The 22642-nt window shown below is 58.8% G+C and overlaps 2 protein-coding genes across 3 annotated transcripts in view; one reads left to right on the top strand and one right to left on the bottom strand.

The window, feature by feature from the left end:
- Positions 1–1183: 1183 nt before the first annotated feature.
- On the bottom strand, positions 1184–3477 carry CDC42EP1 (CDC42 effector protein (Rho GTPase binding) 1). Its single transcript, XM_010585431.1, has 2 exons — positions 3036–3477; positions 1184–1995 (listed from the first exon to the last, which is right to left on the bottom strand). The coding sequence occupies exons 1-2, from the start codon at positions 3475–3477 to the stop codon at positions 1184–1186; spliced, it is 1254 nt and encodes a 417-aa protein (XP_010583733.1).
- Positions 3478–12050: 8573 nt separating this feature from the next.
- Positions 12051–22642, top strand: part of CARD10 (caspase recruitment domain family, member 10) — a 26677-nt gene continuing 16085 nt past the window's right edge. For both annotated transcript variants that reach the window (XM_010585429.1, XM_010585428.1), the window contains exons 1-2: positions 12051–12107; positions 12811–12916. In XM_010585429.1, the coding sequence (XP_010583731.1) occupies positions 12093–12107; positions 12811–12916 (121 nt within the window). In that variant the 5' untranslated portion in view covers positions 12051–12092. The remainder of the gene's footprint in view (positions 12108–12810; positions 12917–22642) is intronic.

The following is a 22642-nucleotide window of genomic DNA, read 5'->3' as shown; positions in this document are numbered from 1 at the left end:
GGGGGTCCTGTGAGGGTCCCTCCGGTGACCTCAGCCCCCGAGCATCTCGGCTCCATGCTGCGGCACAAAGGCGCTTCTGTGAGGGCCAGTTTGTACGCGGGGCAGCGTGGGGGGGGCAGTTTGTTCCAGGGTGGCCGCGTCGCCCCGGGGCCACTCGGCGAGGGTCATTAGCCATCCTCCGCGCGTACCCCTGGGAAGGGGCGCGCTGGAAAAAATGGGGTGTGCGCATGGGGAATGAGGAGAGGGGGCAAGGATGGAGAAGAGGTGGCGCAGACCCAAGTGGCTGCAGAGTGGGAGTCTTCTTGTTCTGAGGCAGGGGGAAAGGAAGGGGTTTTTAGGGCCCAAACTGCAGAATTTGGTGACCTGATAACCTCGCCTCTGCCTCCATCTAGCCAAGAAGCTTCTCCCCTCCCTGCTGTGAGGGGGCGGGGGTCAGAAAAGGAGCCATCCTAAGTGACGTTCAGCAGCAGGAGGCAAGTGGAAAGATCCCTGCAATTATCTCTGTGTGTGCTCTCACCTCCTGAATGCTGAGCTCGTGGCTTTTTTGGGGGGAGGGAAAAAGAGAAAGCTCAGCTCTGTGGGGTTTGCCTGCCCCTTGAGCCCCCAGCTGACCTCCCCCAGTAGATAGATGTGCTATATGGGAGGGTCTCGCACCAGCTGGAGCTGGGGAGAACCCCATGCCCTACACACCAGAGCTATTGGTGTGAATATTTCCAGGAGGGCACTCGTGCCAGTGCAGAGGGCAGTTGGGGGCTTCGGTGGGAGGACAGGGCACATCCCTGGACATGTTGGTGGGGCCAGGCTGAGGGATGGGAGAGAGAGAGATTGCTGGGGGGGAACAAGATGGGGTAGGAAGTGGTTTTGGGTTTCTTTGGCAAATGGGAATGTCCCTTTGATGTCTAACGGCAGTGAGGCTGGGGCAGGGCTGGGATGCCCAGCGCTGTGATGCACAGCCCTCACCAGCCCTCCGCAGCAGCTTGGCCCAGCCCCAGGGAGTCCCCCCAGGAGACGGGCTCTTCTCCTGCCCCCCCTCCATCCCCCGCCCAGTGCCCCCAGCTTGGCAAGGAGGTCGCCCGCTGGGTCTGCTGGCAACGCTGGCACCTGAGGTTGGGGGACAGGGAGGAGGGTGAAGACCCCGGCACCAGTACCTCTGGAGAGGGGCCGTGATGGGAGGGATGGCCATTCACACCTTGACTTCATCATCCTCCTCCTCCTCCTCATCGGCATACTCGAAGGAATTGCTGCGCCTCCCCCGGGCACCAGCGTACCCCTGCTGCAGGCTGGAGAGCATGGCCTCCTCCTCCTCCTCCTCCTCCTCCTCCTCTCCTTGGTTCCAGGTGGTCTCAGGGGACCGGCTCTCCCCTGTCACTTGCAACCGCCACGAGCTGCTGCTGGGGGTCTCCCACAAAGCCTGCGTCCGGGCTTGCCGGGGACCCTCGCCCTTCTCCAAGCTCCGCGGGGTGCTGGTCCCACCGTAATGGCGGGCCAGGACCTGGGCTGCCCGGTCAAACTCTCCCGCCTCGATGGTGCAGTCGTTCCAGTGCCCCTGCCACGGGATTCCTCTGGGCGCTGCCCCGGGCTCCGAAGCCCAGGCAGGGTCCTGTCCAGTGCCCTCGATGGCGTGTGCCTCTCCGTTGGCACGGACCGACAGTCCCGACAGCGAGTTGGCTCCCGACAGGCTGCTCTGCCCGGAGCGTTCCCAGAAACTGGTCATTGCCTTGTCCTCTCCCTGGGATGCACCCGATGCCGGAGGGACCCCGTCCTTGGTCCCCTCACCACACAGGAGGTCTGGGCCATCTTCCCCCACCTCGTTCCCGTTGGTTTCGGAGAAGCTCATCACCTGGAGGAGCTCGCTCATCAGGGAGGGCCCCAGGTCCAGGCGGAAGGAGAGCAGGGAGTCCGAGCGCTTCAGCTCTGCTTCCCCGGAGAAGGTGCTCTCTTGGGCCTTTTCCAAGCGAGGGACGCGAGGGATGGTGCAAAACCCGGACTCCAGCCCTGCGAGGCAGAAGGGATGGAGGGTGAGGTGGGGGGGGATGGCTAGGTGGGGGGAAGCCTGCTTTACATCTGCGGGGGACGAGGGACAATGCCACCAAAGTGGCAGAGGTCACGCTCTGGCCTTTAAAGGACAGGCCAGTGTTTGTGTGGACATCTCCAAAGCCCAGAGTTACAGAAGAGGGTCTCCAGGTGGGTGCTGGGCTTGGTAAGATGCCGGTGGGGGCTGAGCCGGGCAGGTGGGACCAGGAGATGGCAGCATTGCCTCAGCTTGCCTTTCCCTCTGAGCCCAGCCACCTCCCGAGGCTGCTGCAGGTCCCCCCAGATCCCCACGCCACCCCGAGACCCTCCGCTCCAGACCTCTCTCCCTGGGGAAAAGCTGAACCACATCCCAGTGCTGTGAGGCTGGAGAAGAGCCACCCAGCTATCCCGTCACGTCCTTCCCACAACCCTTCCCCAAAGGTCCCTCCTGGACCCGAGCCGGCAAGGACGGATGTGGGCGCAATGGGGTTGGAGTCCCTTGAGGACCACATGGAGATGGAGGGGTTGGCACAGCGAGGGACAGGGTTAGAACATCTGCACGGAGGTGGGGAAAGCCGTGCCATGGGTCCCCTTGACCTCGCAGCCTTGGTGTGGGCATTGCCCCACTGTTCCAGCACGCTCTTGACTTCCTCAAGGAGGCTGCTCAAGGGGAAAGCATAGGGCTGGGGGGAAATGTGGGGCACCCCCTTACAACGACACCACACAGGCTGCCAGCTCTGTGGGGCTGTGGGTGAGGGAGAGGAGGAGAAATCATCTGTGCCTCACTTTGGGGGGCACCCTGGGAGGAGAAAACTCCAAGTGCAGGAGCAAGGACTGCGGTTGAAAGCAAGGTTAGGGTTATCTCCTCACAGGGATGAGCAAGGCTGGGGATTCTTAAATGTCCTGTCTCTGCTGAGAGCCTAAATTCCATCAGCAGGGAAACTGAGGCACGGAGCGATGGAGGGGGGCTGCGGAGGATGCACTGTGCCTGGGCACAAGCCTCTGCCCCGCGCTTCACTCACCGTAGGTCTGGTGCGTTTTGGAGAAGCTGTTGGAGGCACTTTTGAAGGAGAACTTGCTGGTCAAGCCCCGGCCGCCACCGCCGTCGTACGTCCCCTCGTTGAGCTGGGGCAGGGAGACGGCGTTCTTGATGATGGGCGAGACGGCTGGGGGGGCGGGCGACGTCCCCGCTTGGCCCCCACTGCCCCGGCTCCTCAATGGCGTCCGGCGGACGTGCCGCAGCGTCCGGGCGAAGAAGTTGTTGGCTTTGGCCGTGTCGGCCCCGCCGTGGTTGCTGAGGAAAGAGGTGTCCCCGAAGACGTCCCCGCCACGTCCCACGTGCATGGTGTGCCGAAAGTCCCCCAGCGGCGGGCTGATCATGTCCGGTGTCAGCTCCGACTTCAGCCGCCGCTTGCCGTGGGAGCCTGACACCCAGCTGAGCACCGGCAGCTTCCCCAGGCTCATGTTGCACCCCTCGCCTTGCCCCTGCCTTTGAAAAAAAAAAAGCCCCCAAAACCAGCCCTTGATGGGCTTCCAGCACTGGGGTGGTCTGTCACATCCCTGGCCTCCCCATCGCTCCTGCTCCGATGCTTTTGGGGGAACGGCTCACGTCCCCTTGGCTTTCAGCAGGTGGGAATGGCGCCGGTCCCCCTGCTTCCCTGCACTACGTCGCGCTCATGAAATCGCCCACAGAGGGTACGTCCCCGGTGGCGAGGACGGTGGTGGCACGGAGGTGTCCCCACGGGGTGTCTGGGATCAATCCCGGTGCTGGAAGCTGTGTCTGGCCACGGGCTTAGGGGTTAATCCACCGTCTTCGGCCGCCGCTGGGTGAGTGGGAGCCGGTCACAGGTCGGGCAGCGGGTGATGGGAGCTTGGGGTGGGCTGGCAGGGCAAGCGCCTCGGTCCCCTCGTCGGCCACCTAAACAAGATAAGAGGAACGGTGAAGCCCTCGGAGAGGATTTTCCCAACCACAACAGCTGTAGCCCCGGGACTGGCTGGGGAGGTTAAAGGCAGTGCATAAGCAGCGTTGGGGAGGTTGCTACCGGCTGTCCCCCTCGCTTGGCACTCCTCTTGGGAAGGAAGAAAAAGGCTTTCCCTGCAAAACACCTGCTCTCCCTCACCCCTCTGACCTCCCTTGGCGTGCCTCAGTTTCCCTTGCCTGCAAAGCGGCTTTGCTGGACCCATGCTGCAATACAGGCTGAGGATTTCCCTCCCAAGCAGCACCTCCTCCCGGATCAGTGCCCTGCCCGGCTGCCCAGGCTCCCGGGGCAAGAAACCTCTCCCTCCTTTTTTGCTATTCAGATGAACCCTTGGGGAGAGGGTGAGGCCTGGGGACCTTCTTGGGAAGGAGGGGTGGCGGGGAGAGAAAATGCAATATTTGTATATTTGTTTTGTTTGTCCTCCTCCTCCCGGGTGCTGGGCAGACACGTCGGAGCAGCAGGGAGCCAGGGGTGCAGGGAGGGCAGCTGCTTTGCAGGCAGGGGAAACTGAGGCACGGCAAGGGAGGTGATTGCTCGAGGTCGGAGAAGGCAGCATGGGTTCCTGCACTCAGGCGGGTCCCGGAGGCACTGGGACAGGCAGCGGCTGGATGCAGGACGGCAGGGCAATGACCTCCCCGGCCAGCGGGGAGGATACTCGGATCGTCGGTGTGTGTTGGCAAGAGGGAGAGGGCTGGTTGGGGAAAGGAGAGGATTTGGGACACGGGGCACCTCAGAGCATCAATGGTCTAGGTGCAAACCTGGGGACATGTCCCTCCCTGGGCTCAGTCCCCACTCAGGGACTGGGGGAACGGGATGGAGCTGGGTCCCTTCAGCAGGGCCGGCTGTGGAGGGCAGCGTGCCAAGAGGCGATGCAGGAGCCTTGCATCCCTCAGTCCCCGTGTGCCGGGACCCCCATCGCTACGTGGCTCCGTCCGTCTCCCCCTGCCACGCTGCCTGCCTGTCCCCGGATCACCTCGGAGCAGTCAGGCAGTGCCAGCGTAGCAAAACCTCTGGAGAAGGGGAGCCCTGGACATGAAGCTGCTTTCCTGGCTGGCTACACGTGTTTTTTGCCTTGCCCTGGCCTTGTTTGCTCACCCGGGGTCCCTCTTATCTGCCAGGGGTTAATGCCTGGGGAAGGGAAAACAAACCACCCCCAGCAGCTCCCAGTACCATTGGCTGCCTCCAGGGTGGCAGTGGCTGGTGGCAGCGGGGATGGTGGCAGGTTGGCTTCCCGCTGCCCCCCAGCTCCCTGGCTTATGCAGCCCACGTCTGCCTCCTCCTCACGGAGGCCGTGCGGTTCTGCCTCTCGGCTGGGATGGGCCAGGCACGTGGCAGATTTGGGGTGGGAGGACAACCGGGGAGCGATTTCTTCTCTCTTGGCAGAAGCCCACCCAGAGCTACTGGGTCAGGGCTCCTGGAGTGCAAGGAAACCACTGGGGTGGTCCCTGCAGCACAATGGGGGGGGGGGCTCAGGACCACGGGCAGAGAGATGCGACCCCATCTTTGAGTTGTCCTGCGGTCCCCCCCAGGAAGGTGCGTGACCCTGGGAGCGGGTATTAGGTGAGTTACAGCCCTCGAGTTTTCCTTTCCCTCTGCACACTGGAGCCCCTGAGAAACCTGAAGTGGGGACTGAGCCCTTCAGCATGTGCTGCAGGACGGCAGGGCTACTCTAAGAGGTGGACACCCCCCCCCCCAAATCCCCCGCACAGCAGTGCTGTCCTGCAGACCCCTGCAGGGCACCAGGGCTGGCATCATCCTAGGGATGGGGTGGGGAGGAGGGATGCAGGAGGAAAGCATCCCCTTGGTCTATGCCTGGAGAACTATGGAGCGGAGAGCTGGGAGGAGGAAAGCTTTTCTCCTTCCTTGTCCCTTGGTCACCACGGGGACGCAAGCCAACAGCTCCTGGCCTCCAGCTCTCCCTGCCTGCTGGCAGGCACTGGGAGAGGAGGGAGGGAGGGAGGAAGGGAGGGAGGCAGCTGGTGCCCAACCCTACCTGGATGGCAGGTTTCTGGCAGCCCTCTTGGGCTTTTTCTCCCTCCAATCTCCCCCTTTTCCTCCTTCCCTCTGCCCCTGGTGCGTCTCCCTGCTGGCTGTGCCTCTCTGAGCCCTCCCCTCTGGCCAAGCCGACTCCTCCATGCCAGGGAAACTCGTGATTTTATGGGCAAAGGTTGACCCGTGCCCTCTCCTTTCCTCCGCTGGGCAAGGGGACCTCCCGTCTGGCCACCAGTCTGTCCGGACTCTGCTTCCATCCGGTAGCCCGCCACGGTCACCAGCCCCTGGCACGGCGAGCCCACAGCCCATCCCGACCTCCCCTTCCCTGGCATCCTCTCCCTGGCTCCCTCCTCGCCTCCTCTGGGAAGCCCCCTGCCCTCAAAGACCAACCGCCGGCACCTCCTCCTCCTCCTTCCAGCCTGGCCTCCCCCGTTTCCCCCCCGTGTTCAGCTGGTTTCCACTGGTTTTCCATTTGCCAGGAATGGCCAGAGCTGTTCTGCTTGTTGGGAAGAGCGGAAACCAGAAAGGGGGGGAAAATAATCCAGATGTCTAGTTGGCTGGAGCTGCTGAAAGCAGCCGCTTCCCTCCTCGTCCTCTCCTTACAACCCCCCCCCCCCCCCAAAAAAGAGGGGACATACTCCAAAAGAGGGCGAGGAGATGTTTGGGGTGGTCTCAACAGGGGAAAGAGTGGGTGGAAATGATTGTGGGTGGCCAGGAAGGCTTTCCGAGCTTTCCCGAGTGCAGAAAAACCTCCCTTTACCCAGAGGAGGGGAGGCAGACTCCCCCGTTGGGTCACTGTTCTGGGATGGGGAAAGCCAGCAGGGACAGGCTTTTGGGAAAGGGGGAAAGGGGCTCGGCTGGCTGGGCTGGGCCTCTTCCAGCTCCCCTGGAGAAGTGCCGGGCAGTAGGTGGACAAGCCTGAGTCCGACCCTCATGCTGCCAGCTGCTATATATATATATATATAGTTATATCTCTCCGTGTAACAAGGGTATTTTTCCAAGCAGACACGCTGGTTTCCAGCCATCCTCTCCCTGCCCCCTTGCCCAAAAGCGCTCCCTTTCTTCCTCCAAACCCCCAAAATTGAGGCGCTGAAAGCCTGTGGGGCTTCGAGGGGTATCCAGAGCAGGGTGTGGGAGGGGGGTGCCCCACTGCCTTCCCCCATCCTTGGGATCCCCTCCTCACCCCTCTTCTCTCCTGACTTCCCCCCTCCCCGGCTGGTCTCCCCTCTCCTCGCTCCCGCTTTCCTTCCTCCCGGTTTCCTGTTGCATTCCTGCCTTCTTCTCCCTTTCTTTTTCACCATCCTTCCCGTCTCCATTGCCTTGCCACCCCTCCTGCTTCTCCCCTCTCCAACCACCCTCTCCACCCTTTTCCTTCTGCTCCCGAACCACCCACCCCGCCAGCTCTACAAACTGAGGAATCAAAACTTTCAAGGATTTACCTCTTCCGAACCAGGGTTATTTTTTTTCCCCCCGTCCTCCGGCCGAAAAGTTGGGAAACACTCCCCGTGGGCCCCTGTAACTTGCTCCGAGGCTTACCGGCGCTGCGTCCCCGAGCGGACGGGGGAAGAAAGGGGAGGCATGCCCCCCTCCCTTTTCCCACGGCTGTCCCCCCAAGGCTGGCTCTCCCAGGCTGACGCCCCGATGCCACGGGAGAGAGGGAGCGAAGCTGGCGGGGAGGGGACGTGGGAAGGAGGAGGGCGGGCTGCAGCACCGCCGAGCCAATCCTCGCCTCGGCAAGGAGACCAGAGAAAATGAGATTTATTCCAACTATCCAGGACAGAAAACTTCAGGAACTTCTCTGCCGCTCCCCCCCGCCCTCCTCCCCACTTCCCCAGTGCCATTTCCCGTCCTCCAGCATCGGCTGCCTCCCGCTCCCAGGCGCCCGCTTCATTGGATTTGGGGGAAGGGGGAAGCCCAGGTTGCTGGCTAAACTGGTTCAGGGAGCATGGCTGGGGGGGCAAAGGAAAGGAGTTTGCCCCCTGTGTGTGTGTGACCCCTTGGGTATCGCATAGGGTCATCCCGTCCCATGTTGGATGGGAGGTCGCCAGTGCCTGTGGTGTGATGCTGCCAACCAGGAATGGGGTCTGGGGGTGGGTGGTCATGCCAGGACCTGTGGGTAGCGTTGGGTTGAGTGTTAGCAGGATAACGGCCTCCGCAAAGGCCGTGTGGGCCAGGTCGGCGTTCGTTACGGGGTCAGGACAAGCGTTACGGGGTCAGGACAAGTGTCGTATCAGCAGCAGCACATCAGACCAGGGTGAGGGGGTGGCAGTGGGTAAATTCAAGGAGGTCCTCTTTTGTAGCACCGGGGAGGGTTTCTGCCCACACATGGGACACCACATCCCTCTGGCATCATGCTTCATTGCCTCGTCCCTTGATGGTCACAGGGCAGAAGACCCTATCAGTGCCAATGAGGGGGAACCTGCTGGTGGGCACAGCATCACTGGTGCCATCGGTGACCCTCATGGCCTCCAGACGAGAGTCGGTGGCTCTGCTGGGGAGCACTTGGCCAGGCAAAAGCACCTATTCAGGGCCCTGTGGAGGAGAAGGGAGGTGTCTCCGCTGGTGAAGGCGAGATGAGACTTGTTGGGGTTAAGCAGGGCCTGGCTGAAGGGTTGACAAGATGTCTGCAGAGGAGATGTCAAAATGGAGCCTGGCCTTTTGCTAGGCTCAGTAGGCTTGTGCTTGGCTGCCTGGGCTGGAGCATCTTATTGCTTAGAGGTTTGATAAGCAGCAGTAGGGTTTTGGCACCGTTCTCAGCCTCTTGGCCTCAGGCTTCTCCTCTGTGAAATGGGATGGTTGGGGTTTCTGCCTTCTGTGGAGGTCTTCTCCATTAGGAATTAAGAGCGCACGGACTGTGCATTTTGGTGATACTTCTAAATGGGTCTATGTCTTGGAGGGAGATGGGAGCTCAGGGCTGGGGGGGGTGAGCTGTGCCACCAGAGGGTAAAGGAGAAGAAATCCTGACGTGCATCCTCCCTGCTTGCCAGAGGTGTGGTAGGCATCTCTTCCCCCATGGCTCATAGGAAGCCAATGGGGGTGGTGGGAGAGGCAAGAAAACACACTTTCTTTGGATCTCCTCCCTCTGCATGGCCCACCAGGGCATCTCCCCCCCAGCCCAAGGGGCTCCCCCTCACTCCCCTCACCCCCATCGCTGTGCCCTGCAGCGGGGGCTGCGGCAGGGAGCGGAGCCCAGGCGACGGCAGCCGCCTCCGCCGGGGAATGCAGAACAAATCTCTTCCAGATGGGACAGGGGCCACGTTCCGCTCCTCGCGGGGCAGCCGGCTCTCCGCTGCCTCCTCCTCCTCCTCTTCACCCCTGCTCCAAGCATCTCTGCGCTCCGGGCCAGGACGGGCTCCGTTTCCAGAAAAGCAGCTGGAAATCCCCCCTCTTCAGCACGCCTCCCCAAACCTTGTGGTCTTGCGGCCATGCCAGCCGGGCTGTGACTTTTGTCCTTCTGGGGCTGGCACTGAAGTGCTTTGGAGACCTCCAGGGTACGTGCCAGCTCCAGGACTCAGTACCCATCCTGGCCTCTGGCTGCCTGGGTACGAGCAGAGGTGGTGTGGCCCCACCAGCTGTACCCTAGCAGGCATTGCACCCTCCCAAGACCCCCTTCTTTCATATACAGCTGCCTGGGAAGCGAATCCATACAATCCTGCCTCCCAGCCTGTTTAGCCACCTCGGCTGATAAATGAGAGGTGGCTGTGGGGCTGGACGGGGCTGCAGAGCCACTGTACCACCCATGGGTGCCCTGGGCAGGAGCTAATGCCTGGACCCCTCCCAGCCCAGCTACCTCATTTACCTTCAGTCACCCCAATCTTTCATCCCATCTGTAACCCTGTGCCCCAGGCAGCAGTACCAGTCTCACCATTACAGAGAGACCGGCCATCAGGCTTATCATGGGAGCAGACAAGCGTCCCCGCAGCTTTCCCAGCTGAGGATTTGCTTTGATTCCCACAAGATCAAAGACAGGGCTGCACAAATTGCATCCCCTCTTCTTCCCAGCGCTCATCCCTCCCGTGCGGGGCCGAGGTCTTATGGGTGGCTGAGTGTGATGGGGATGGAGAGAGGGATGGACAGATGCTGGGGGGGGGGGGGGGAGGGCTCTGCCCCACACCTCCAGGTGCTCAGTCTTTCCTTCCATCTCGCTTTGCAGCCCCTGCTGCTCGCAGACCTGATGCTCGAAGGAGGCAGATGCAGGACTCCCCTCCGGAGAAGAAAAATCCCCCTTCTCCCTTTCCCAGGTGCCAGGGGGGAGCCAAGGGAAGGTGACAGAGGCATCCCAGCTTATGGACGGGGTGCTTGCCCCTGGTTTTCTATTCCCTGCCATTTCTGTTTGCTGCCTTCCCGCCTGCCCTCCTTCCCTGGGAAATTTCCAGGGATGGGGCTCCAAGAGCGTGGCAGCCCCAGGCAGAGCTCCCAGAGCCCCATCCCTGGAAATTTCCTGGGGAAGGAGGGCTTGGTGGGAAGGGGGTGCCTCGCTCGGCACACAAGAAGCAGATATCCTGTTGCTGCCCAGGGTCTCCAGCTCATATTTCCTCATTAACTGGGAGTGCTGCTCGTCTGCGGGTGACTTCCAGATGTTTCCATTCTCCTCACGGCGGCCGCGAGGGCGCATACCGCACGGGTATGGGAATTATTGCCAGCAGCGGGGTGGGGGACAGACCCCTGCCATGGTGGGAAGGGGGGTCCCTAGGGCCCCCTGCCCCACCACGCATCCCGGCGTGGCCTCATCCAGCTCCCCCTTACTCTGGTGCTGTCAAGTCCCTCCTCCCTGCTCCCAGCCTGTAGCCCTCGGTGCTGCCTTCAGCCTGCGTCTCACTGTCCTGGGGATGAGCTGGAGGCAGAGCCGGTTTTAGGGTGAGCAAGCTGGGGTGGTGACAGGAGGTGACACCCTGGGGCGAGGGATAGGTGTGAGGCACCCAGCATCTTGCCCAGAGCATCCTCGGTCTGATGCCAGCACTGGCTTTGTGGGCACTGGATCCCTCATGCTCTGTAGTTTCTTCACTGGGATGATTTCTCCTCTGGCAGCACCCCCGGGGATGTGCTGGGCCAGGCTCAGCTCATTTTTGGGGCTGTGCTGTGGGTCCCTCACTCTGTGCCCGTAGCCTTTGTGATAAGTGGGGAGAGGCATCAGACCAGTGTGGTTCCTGGCATCCTTGTGCTGCACCGGAGCAGGAAAGCGGGTGGGTTGTGGTGAGCACCACCAGGCAGGCAGCAGCATCGGTTTAGACCCACTCATGCTAGAAGAGGGTGGGTCGACCTCTGTCAAAGTCCATTTCTAATTTCCGCCACCAATTCCTCCAGCTCCCCTCCCCTGGAGCAGCGGGAGGATGAAGGAATGGGATTGACCACGTCCCTCTTGTGGGGTTTGCAAGGAGTTGGGGGGGCTTTTCCCCCCGGGAGCTGGGCTGGGAACTCAAAGCCTCGGGGTTTGCCAAAGCCCAGGAGGAGGTAGGGATGAGTTCCCAGGCTTGCTGGCGGGCTGCCTCCCTCCCTCTGCCCATCTCCTCCTATCCCAAATGTTTTCATCCTTCTTCCTCCTCCCACCCTCCTCAGTTTCCTCCTCGTATGCCAGTCCTGTTCACTGGCCGGGGATGTGGGGTGCTGTAGGGGTGTTGGGGGGTGTTGTGGAAAGAAGGATGGAGGGACAGACCCTGGGACAGACCCCAGTCTGCGCTCTCCCTCCGAATTTCCGCCGGGCGCAGAGGAGACGGAAGGGGGGGGGTTGGGACATGGCCGGGAGGGGAGAGAGGATGTTGCATAAACCAGAAGCAATCCAGGAACAGCTGCCTGTGGCCTGGAAACACCTCTGTGATTCCAGGCAGTGGGAAAGGAGATGTATATATTTACGTATGTACATTACGTCTCCCCAGAACACCCTCCCCCCAACACCACTTGATTCTCTGCTTCCTTTTCATAGACCTTAAGGAAGCGCAGGAGGGACCAGGAGGGCTCAGATAATATTTTGCTGCTTGGAGAAGCAGCTCTCTGTGTGCAGGGGCATCTGGGGGTCTGTTTGCCCTCCCCCAAATACGTTCCCTCAGCAGGATAAGGAGTGGCAGCACATCTGCAGGAGTTGAAAGCTGGTGCAGGCTGGAGGGAGCTGGGATGGAGGTTGCTGGGGTGAGGAGAGAAAGGGGGAGATGGTGAGGGTAGGAGGGATGCAGTGGGGAGGGAGGGTGCACAGAGGATGGGGGTTAGGAGTGGGAAACTGGGGGGGCCTCTGGGGGAAAAGACCCTGTTGGAAATTAATTGCATGAGGAGGTGGGGGAAGGCGCTTTAGGGAAAGGAGGAACTGGGGGGGTCTCAAGAGAAGGGAGTAGGTCCCCAGCGTTGGTGTGGCATGGGAGAGGGGACTGTCAAGGGATGGGGGATGCATCCATGGAGCAGACGGGGAGCAGGGCGCAGGGATGAGGAAGGGTGTGATGTGCAGAGGGAGGATGTGGGGATATAGGGAACGAGGGATGGGGATGGAGAGTTAAGTCATCCATGGCGGGAGAGGGAGACCATGCATGAGGAACCTGTCCTGGCCAAAGGGAAGAGCTGAAAGCCAGGGGAATAGTTGGACACAACGCCTGGACAACCCTTTTATCGTAATGATTTTGCCTGTCCATCCAGCCCATGTATTTTTGGCCCACGGAAGGAAGGGGGTGGGGATGCAGAAGCAGCTAAAAATAGGGGTGTCCCTGCCCATTCCCCCAAGGCGGGCATCCGTCTGTCTGTCTGCCTGCCTGCCTGCCTGCGGGGTTGCTGCGGGATCTGGAGGAGGGGAGCAGGTCCAGCCTCCTCCCCACAACGTCTGGCTCTGCTTTTGTTTGTCTCGCAGCCCTACGGGGACAGGAAGAGGCCGCAGGGCCGGGGAACAATGGCTCATTCTCTGGGAGTCCGCGCCTGCCGAGGAGCGATAGGGGACACGGGACGGTGGCCAGAAGGCAAGCACAACCTCCCAGCGCCACCGCCACGGGAGCTCACCCCACCAGGAGACGATGGGGTCCACCAGTGGGATGCGGGACACGCACAAACACCTTCCTTAACCCATCCCTCTTCCCTAGACCCCAAACCAGGCTCCCGTGCCTGGGCGGAGAGGGGACGGGGACCGTCTCACGTGGGCGCGCTTTACGGAGGAGATGAGGGAGGCAACGCCGGCAACCCGAAGAGAGGTGGGAGCATGTCTCCAACCGGCACTGGGGAAACCTGTTGTTCTGCAGCCTCTCTTTGAGCCTGCAAAACCTGCAGGGAGGGTGGCTGGAGCTGGCATCCCTGGTGGGAATGTCCCCAGCTGGCGCCCCGGAGGTATTTATTTGGGAGCTGTAACGTGCCTCTGCGTCCCGGCCATCACTGCGCTTGCCAAGGCAGTGCCAGTACTGCTGGTGGAAGCTCTCCCCATGCTCTGCGCTCCCTGCTGTCTGGGAGGTGGCCAAGGGGCATGGATGGGTGTGCAGGGAGGTGGTGGGGGTCATAAATCCTTTTATCCCACCTCTTCTCCAGACCTTTCTTTTTGTGGCAGTGTCTCTCCCAGGGACCTTTTCCTCCCGGGATGTTAGATCTGACAGCGGGGTGCTGGAAACGCCTCAGGGAGAGGCTCTCCCCACACTTCTCCAGACGTGGTAGGGGTGAGAGGAGGTGGCATTAGCACCTGAGGTAGGGGAGAGGTTAGGAGATATCTTGCAGAGGTTGAGCATGGAGGGGACAGAAGAACCTCCCCATCTCCAGCCCCCTTTTTTCAAGGTCTCGGATGCTTGGGGCTGAACGCTTGCCAGGGCTCCTCTTGTTTACTCAGCCGGGGAGCTGACACATCCAAGGTCTCTGCTGACTCCACTTTCCCACATGCTGCTGGCGGGCGCATTCCAGGGCAGAGCGGAGATCAGCACAGAGGCATGCCAGAGGTTTCCATCCGGGATGCCATCCCCCCTCCCCGCTCTCCCCTGGGCAGCAGGCACCTCCTGCCAGGCATCGCATGTGAAGAGCGGGCATCACATCTGGCCAGCATCCTGGGCTTTTACAAGCCAGGGCTGGCATGGAGTCCAAGCATGGACCAGGACCCTGGGAGCTGCCTCTCAAGCCGAGTATCTGCGGCAAGGCTCGGTTTATCTCTCCATTCGCCTCTGGACATCTCAGTCCCTCTCCCCGTGATGACCCATGGGAGACATGCGGAGGGACAGGGGACGCCTGTCTTAGCTCAGTCCTCCCTAGAGGGACTAGGGGAAAGATGTAGCACCCTCCTAGGAACCAGTCCCAGCTTTTTGATCTTAGGACGGGCACCTATTCCTGTGGCTGGGCTTAGCTTGCCGAGGGTTACCAGCGCTGCAAGGGTGACTGCGTGAGCTGGAGAAGAAGCTGCAGGCTTCTCCTGCAGGCACCAGCTCTGGTCCCTCCTGGGCAGCCGCCCTGACCCAGCGTGGCTGCCTTTTGGTTTTAGGAGGAAATGCCACAAAGCTTTTAAAAATAAGCGCCAGGAGATAAAGAAGGGTTTGGAGCGCTGGCTGCGGGGCCGGGACGGCAGTGTGGCCCTCGCCCTGTCATTTCGGCCGCAGGCTCCCTGTCCCAGCGATGCTCCCACCTCTCCGGGGGCAGCTGGCATCTTTGCCTCCTCGGACCCGGGGTCGCTGGCAAAGGACCACCGTGACCTTTCCTCCCCGCCGCGGGCTGGCCCGCAGAGGCCCCTTTACGCCCAACCCCAGCGTCTGGAAGAAGGGGCCTCGTCTCCCTCCTCGGCTGCCGCAGGAAATATGGAGCCTGGAGGTCAGGGGCCAGCCGGCAGCTCCTCCCGTGGGGGCCAAGCAGCCCAACGCTGGGGCTTGTAGCACGCGGGAGAGGAGGGGAGGGAGGCAGAGCTGTGGAAAGCGGTGGGGGAACGGCCAGGCTTTTCCTGTTTATGTGACTACCAGACCCCCCCCCCTCCCAAGAAAGGCAAAGGACTTGGAAAGCTCGTTGCTCTTGGGCGGGCTCCAGCTAGCGTCTGTCTGCAGCTCTCGGCCCCCGGGGGGATCGCATCCCTGGGGCAGGGCGCGACTCCTTCCCTTGGGAAATGGGCATCCAGCTCCCAGGGGGGCTGGGGTTACGTTCCGGGGGCTTGCGAAGGTCTGGTCTAGCGGGGAGGCTGCGGTTGGGTTCCTGGGAAGTGAGGCACGGCTCCTGCTGCGCCCCAGGCTTTGATTCCTCCCATGGTTGTCTCTGGTTTTGGCTGATGCTGGTCTCTGCAGGACAGTCCGAAGGGCAAAGAGCCACTCAGGCCAAGGCGGGGAGGTAGCTGGGTATGTTGGCTTTGGGACACAGGAATGGGGAGCTCTGGGAACGCCGGACGCAGAGGAGCGCTTCAGGGAAGGTTACAAATCACACCATGTTCAGCCACGACAGCTCCAGCACAGATCCCGTGCAGCAGGCAGAAGGGCTGCAAGACCTCCCGCGTTATCTAGGGTCACATCCTGCAGGGCATCTGGTGTGGCCACGGTGGTATGCGGAGAAGGAAATGAGGTCCAAGATGCTGTGCTCTCGCCTTCACCTCTGGCACCTAACTGCTCTGGGCCACATCTGTACCGAGTTTGTCAGGTCTCAGCTTTGGTTTTTGTAGTCCTTGGCCCACGGCTGAACGTGGATGCAGGGGTGCTCTGTGCAGACCCACCTCTGACAGATGCCCTGGAGCACGCCCCATTAGGCAGAATTAAGGGGAGCAGAGGGGAGTTATGGCCCCTTTGCTGTCCCACAGTTAAACCTGGGCCTGGCTTAGTGCAGCAGCGATCTCCGATCAGCTGTAGGATGAGAAGAGCTGGGCCCAGCGTAGGTCAGGGCAGTGATGGAGGGGTGTGCGTGCATGTTGATGTGGGTCCAGCATCTTCAGAGTGGAAAGACTTGGGAAGGGCCTCAGCACTCAGGAGCAAGGAACCCTGGCAGGTCTGCGTGGCAGGAACAGGGACAGCCCTTGGCTCTCCACATCCTTCCCTTTGTAAGGGCTCCAGCAGAAGGCCACGCTGACCCAAAACTTTTGGGCTTTGCCCAGCCACCTCCTCCCCCAAGGGCTTGGACGGTGGGGTGGTGCCACCCTATGGCTCTGGAGCGGTGTTACAAGTGCTGGTGGCACTTGGCTGCTCTTTGCCCTCTTCGGAGACACTTTGCCCCTGTTAGCATGAGCTCAGCTCTTTTCCCTGTCTGTGTCCTGGACAGGTTTGCTCTCCAGCCAAGGGGAAAAGGTCCCGGCCTGCTGAAACCCCAGCAAAGTCTCAGCATGCCTCCCTCTCTTGCAGTTGCATTGCCCTCCCTAGGGCACTCGGGTATTCCTGGGGCTAGAAAACCACCAAGCTGGGGTTTGTTGCCCAAACCATGAACTGCAAGGCCAGGTGCACCAGGATGCGTCCTCTGACAGTTGCTGCTGGAGCTTTGATGGGTTGCAGGCTGAAAAGCCAACACGCCTTCTCACGTACACCGCCAACCTGGGCCCTCAAAGCTCCAACTATTGTAGCAGAAGGGAGTTTTGGGGGACTTAATTTAGGTTGTCTGTTGCTTTATGGAGCAAATTTGCTGGTAGGTCTGAAAAAGCAGCATCTTCCTTGCCTGACACGTGAACCCTGTCCCCTTCCCTGATATGGCACATGTTTAGTGTCACGGGTGTTATGGGACGCTATCACACCCTCCTGCCTCTTCTCCGTCAACATCTGGCCAGTCTCAGCCTGACAGTGTCTTTTAGGGACTCTGGCTGCCAAAGACCCTGGGGCATGCTTGTGTACCAGCTCGGGAGAGGAGCCACACGGGACTTTGATCATCTCAGGGAGGAGGAAGGGAAGCTGGAAGTGGTGTTTTCCATCTATGCTCCTTCCTTCCCTCCTGTCGAAGCTGCATGAGGGAGCAGAATATTTCTGAAGTGGGCTGAGCAGAGCTCCCAGCTAAGCAGCTAATCTCTTGGTGGCAATTTATTCTTCTGAATTCAAACTGCTCACAGTCAGTTTGCTCATCTGTGTGATGGCATCTGAGCTGGTGCTGGTGAGTCTCACTGTCTCAGTGTCTTTGACTTCAGCTGCCCTGCAAACACAAGGCAGGGTTTGTGTTCTGGTCTGTCTTTGCTCCCATCCTAAGGTAGTACTCATATGAAATGGTGAAAACATGCTTGGTCTGGGCAGCTGGCTAGCTTTGGGCAGAGGACCACTGATGATCCTGTAGTCCAGTGGAGTCTTCTTGGAGAAGAAGTCTCTCGTCTAGGGAAACCTGACATCCCACAAGGCTGGAGGTGAGGCTGGAGCTCTGCTGGAGGGGGGAGTGTTTTATTTGCTCTGACTAATTGGGTGTCCACATAGCTGATAAAGCAGTTGGGAGGCTAGGATGGAAAGGGCCTCTCGGTGACTGTTTGAGGAGGTCTAGGGGAGGACATAGGTGAGATGGAGAGGAGAAGGTAGCTGGTACGCATGGGAGTGCAGAGGAACGGCTGGCTGCTACAAAGCTATCTAGACATATTGATCTCTGTTCTGCGCAGTTCCATCTTCCCTGTCTGACTTCTAATCCAGATTGATGACCCTGCTCATTTAACCCATTTGACTTCCTCTGGCTGCAGGTCGGCTACTCCTTTTATTCAGCCAGGCTGGATCTGTGGCAGACCTTATTCACTGTGACAGACCTTACGCCCCAGGGAGCAGAAGTGGGACTCAGGGGAGGACAGGTAGCCCATTTCCACTTGTTGCTAACAAGGCAGGTCTGGGACTGGTGAGAACACCCGAGTGACACTGAAACCAGCAGTATGAGACATGTGCGGAGTGACTGGAGCATTTGTGGGGTCCTGTAGGACCACAGGCAAGTAACAGAGTCTCAAATCAGAGTGTCTGCGGGATGCTAATTGGGGCTATTGTCATTCTCAAGCCCTTTTTTCCAGGATAGTGCTGAGGTCACATGGTGATTAATGCGTTGAATGTTGGTATACGTGGAAACCTACCCCAAAGTTATTTCCCAAGAGGTGGAAAACGCTACCTACTTCATATTTCTGTTTGTGGTGCCAGTTTCAAAGGCGCTCTATGCAGCACCCAACAACTGGTTGAGGTTGATGTGGTCACATTGACCTCTGGTGGCTGCAGCCTTAGAGTGCAAGGAAAACACGAAGGAAAAAGCGGGTGGGTTTGGTGAGCTGTTGCCTGCTGCAATTAAAATGCAGTTGGGTTTGTTCCTTCTTTGGACTCCATCCCCCATCACCTTGCCCCTTGGACAGTCATTTCCTTTCTGCCCGAAGCAGGTGTGATCTACACCCTCTCTGTGTGCACATCTTCAGTCCATATGGTTCTCCTCCCTTAGAATCAAATCCTGTTTGCACACATGCCAGTAAAAAACAAAGGTGGATCCTCTGTTGGAGAGCTGAATTCACTCCTGGTTTCTAAACAGAGTGGGTCATACCTGGGGAGAGCAGATCCTGCTCCCCTGAATTCACTGTAATATCTGTACGGTCAGCGTTTGGACTCTTCTTACGCAGTGGAGGGCAGCTTTAGTGGTCCCCTTGCAAAGCCTGATGCAGAAGCAGCCAACTCGATTGGATTCACAGTGACCAGCGAGATGGACTCTCTGTTGGCGCATTTTCTGGAAAGAGAGGGGGGAAAAAAAGCTGGGACGGATCCCACAGGGGTAATGCTTTAAGAATAAGGCAATTGCGAGAAAGGCTGAGGTGGGAGCCAAGTGTAAGGAGATTTCCAGGCTCAGCCCTGTTGAGGTGGAGCCCCTTTGCCAGCGGCAGTCGGGCAGCTTTGGAGCGAGGAAGCCCATCCCAGTGACTCGAATCCCGGCAGCCTGCTCTAATTCAGGTCTTCCTTGCCACCCTGCACACCTTGATGCCCTAATGAGGACAGAGATGTTTTGCCAATACCTTACCAAAAGGCTCCCACACACTTTTGCCTCCTGTAGCTCCAGGCAATGGGTGTGTGCTCAAGGGGGAGGAATGTTGAAGGAAATATTCGCTTGTTTTGCTATCTCCACATACAGATACATGCATTTCCTTCCTGCCATGAAGGCCACTCATCCCTTTTTTTTGGGGGGGGGGGGGGCTCGTTCCTCCTCCCCTTCTGCAGTCATCACCACCATCGTGAAGGGAACAAACCACTGTCAGCATGCCAGGGCAGTCTTACATCCGCTATGAAAAGTGTCAGGGAGATGAGCAGGTAGTCAAAGTCCTTGCAAAGGTTGTTAATATAAACACCGAGTTTGATGAGTGTCATTAGGAAAATAAAAGTGTGGGGTTTTTTCTGTCTGTGTTAACTAATCCGGTGTGAACCAGCGTATGAGCCGATTAGATCAGGCTGCAGTCGACAATTCTGTTTCACAATTTCTTTCGAGTTTTCAGCATTTGTTTTTGTTCCACACAGGAACAAAAACTGCGGAGTGTTTTTCACGACACCCAATCATGTTGGGACAGCTATTGCAGGGTGGAAGTTATTATTAGGGGGTTTATTTCAAACTCTCTTCCTCAACCTGACTAAGGAGACCACCCTGGACCTTAGCAAACCTCCCTTCATTAGAAGCTGTAGGTCTTTGGAAATCGCCAGGCTGCGAGAAGAGTATTTTGATTGGAAATAAAAAGGACCAAGCAAGAAATATATTATTGAAGACGTTCTGACCAGCTCACATTATGAACACTGTGTGGGTAGGAGGTTTCAGGGCAGGTTTGTAAAGATCCTGCGCTTCCCCCAAAACACAGGGCAGAACTTTACAAAGCATCTAAGCTCACCATCTGTAACCACAGCTTGAGCTTTATACTGGCGGCGTTTTAGCCACACGGTTAGGAATTTAATGAATTCCTTCCCCGCCTCAGATCTTCCTAAAGCTGTGTCCAGGCGGGGGCAAACGAGGCAGTGCTGTGGCATACCCAGCCCTGCTCCCCGCAGCACGGGCTCGCTCTCCGCCGAGGGATCCGGCCGACCTCTTAGTGCTGCCGGTTGGATCCACGCCACAAGGTCCTGCAGAAGACCCAGGTGCCTGTCACGCTCTGTGGGCCATGTGTGCTAAGCCCTTCCTCTGGCAGTGGAAACAACGCGTTGCTCACCATTTGCTGGCTTGTCATAGATTTCCTGTGTGAGCCGGTGTGGCTTGGAAAGTTTTACCAGTGCAACTATTTTGGTTAGGATTTGGAAAAAAAAAAAAGAAATAAACCCAACAAACCCCAACCAACAACCTAACTCAAAAACCCCCACCCAGAGACCCCAATGTCATTCCTAGTGTGAACTCCAGTGCGCCAGCACAAAAGTAGCTGCTATGGGTAAAGCTATTTTGGAAATGTAATACCTGGCTGTGAGCATGTGCAGTCTGGTGGGACCACACTTCTCAGACAAACTGGGGCTGTCTTGTACAACCGCAGCTTCCCTCCGAAGGGCGAGCTCTTCATCTCTGTGCCTCCAAACCCTGGCCAAAAACCAGGATGGAACATATCCTTCCTCTCGGGAGCTGTCTGTCTGATCTGTTGGGATTGACCGCCCAGCCCAGAGCCTTCAGGGGTGGTCTGCTTGCTCCTGGGGTACCTGCGGAGCTCAGAGACCTTCCGTGAAGGAGAGCGGCTGATGGTGCTTGATGTGGGACCTGCTCTGTCTGATGTCTGCGCGCTCTAAGTCACAAAGCACCGCAGCCATTGCCCGTGGGGTCAGGGCGGGTGGAGGGAGAGGTTCCCTTGACATCAGCCTTGAGTTCATCTCTCTCTGGATCAATGAGAGAAACCAACCATTGTTTTGGGGCTTTTATCGTGACTGTGAAAATCTTATCTTCTGTCACCATGTAACATCCTGCTCAGGAAATCTTTTCACTGTATTGAGAGAGAGACCTGGGTTGTTTGGGAGAGAATAACTAGCAGGCAAAAAATTGACATGGCTTGAGTCAGAACAGGTTCCCTGCAGGCAGCCTTGCTTGTACTTGCTTTTTGATCACTCAACTGGACGCCTCTGGCTGGAGGTAAAGGCTGGAGAGTGGAGCTGTGCCCTTCTGCTGGTGGTACCCTTTGGGGGGGGGAGCTGTGCAGCGCTGGGCTCCCAAGGGAGGGGAAGGTGGCGGTCGGGACCCCTCGCAGGGAGGGTGAGTCAGCAGCAAATTTATATGCTCGGGGTGTCAAGTGGTGCCTGTTGGGATGGATGCCACGCGAGAGGAGGTGGTGTTTGCCGAAAGCCCTGCGTGCGCATGCGTGCCTGGTGTTTGCTCAATACCTGTGTATATTTTGCAACAAAAAAGGCTATGGATCTGTGCGATGCTCTGTGCATCACACAGGTACAGTCTCAATTCCCAGATAGTGGTTGTGCTTGATCTTGAAAAGAACGTAGCGGCATGGGGAAAGGGTCTTGCTAAAGCCTCCCTTCCCTCAAACGGCCTTGCTGAAGCTGGTGCAGGAGCCCCGTAGGGACCAGAGGGGATTTGTCTGCCATTGACCCTGAGGGAGAAACAAATGAAGATGTTTGTTTTGGGTGCAGTGGGAATCCTTTAGGGCAGGGGGCCTAGTTCATAATTCAAGATTGTTTCATACTCCCCCCACTTTGGTTTCTTCACTTATCTGAGGGAGGAGAGAAAGGTTTTTCCATGCAGAGGTGGGGTCTGGAAGCTGCAGCAGTGGGATGCTGAGGGCATCTCCGTTTTGGGAATGTGTCGGCCAGGGCAGGAGCAATGTAGGGCTCCTTTATGTTGTGTCTAGAGCCCTGTGGGGACGCACAGAACTGCTCTGGGCTACCCTGTGGGCTGACCCCAAGGCTGGAGGGAATCAGGTGAACTCCCATTTCTTATGAGCTTGATATTGCATTGGGAATCTCTTGCACAGAACCTGTGCTGTCTATCTTTGCCACTGAGGTCTGAGGTTTAACATGGTTGAGAGTGATGAAATGAAAGTGAAATGGGGTTGCTAGAGAAAATTAAAAACACCTCAACCTTGGAGGGGGAGTCATATGATGCTAGGACTGAGCCACAGTGTCCGATTCCATCTCCTAGTCCCAGCGATACCCACAGATTTGGGCAACGCAGTGTATGGCAGGGGTGGAAGTTATCCTACGCGGGCTCTCTGGGATGCTGTGTGGACCCACAGATCCACTCCTGGGATTGCTGCGGCCACTTGGGCCGGGGGAGGAGGAAGGCTTCTTGGCATCTACCCCTGGCCTGGGGGACTCGGTGCTTGGTCAGGCTGGCTAGTGCAAGCCCCTGCACGCCCCGGGGTACAGCTCAGTCACGCTGCCCTGGGGTGCCTCCACACCCAGCTCCACCCACCCACACTGCTGCGGACTGGGGGCCAAAATTAAACCTTCTCGGCCTCGATCAGGCTTCTTTCAACCACCCCCATTTCCTCCCCTTTCTCAATCCCACTCCCCCACCCCCAGCTCCATCCAGAACCAGCCCTGCACCTGGGCTAGCCAGGCTACCCTTTCTGAAGCCCTTGAACCAAAAAAAAAAAAACCAACCCAAAAAACCCCCTCCTCCTTCTGTCCTTCTGCACCTCTTCTCTGCAGGCAGAGCTGGGGAGGCTGCACCCTGCCAGCAGAGATTCTTCCCCCCTCCATGGCCCCGGGGAGCCGGGTCCTGGCTGGGAGGTCAAGCCGGGTAACCCCTTCCCCCGCCGGTCTGGCGAGGGGGGGGTGAAGCCGGGTGCGTTTCGGAAGAGAAGTCACTGGCGAGCCACATCCTTCCGGGGAGCAGCTCCAGCCCGGGGCTGGGGGGAGAAGAAGGGGGGGGAGAAGGAG

This window comes from Haliaeetus leucocephalus, unplaced genomic scaffold, assembly GCF_000737465.1.
Source record: "Haliaeetus leucocephalus isolate CR32 unplaced genomic scaffold, Haliaeetus_leucocephalus-4.0 Scaffold101, whole genome shotgun sequence".
Classification (NCBI taxonomy): Eukaryota; Metazoa; Chordata; class Aves; order Accipitriformes; family Accipitridae; genus Haliaeetus; species Haliaeetus leucocephalus.
Note: the sequence above shows the minus strand (reverse complement) of the source record. Positions and strands in the feature narration are given on the sequence as shown.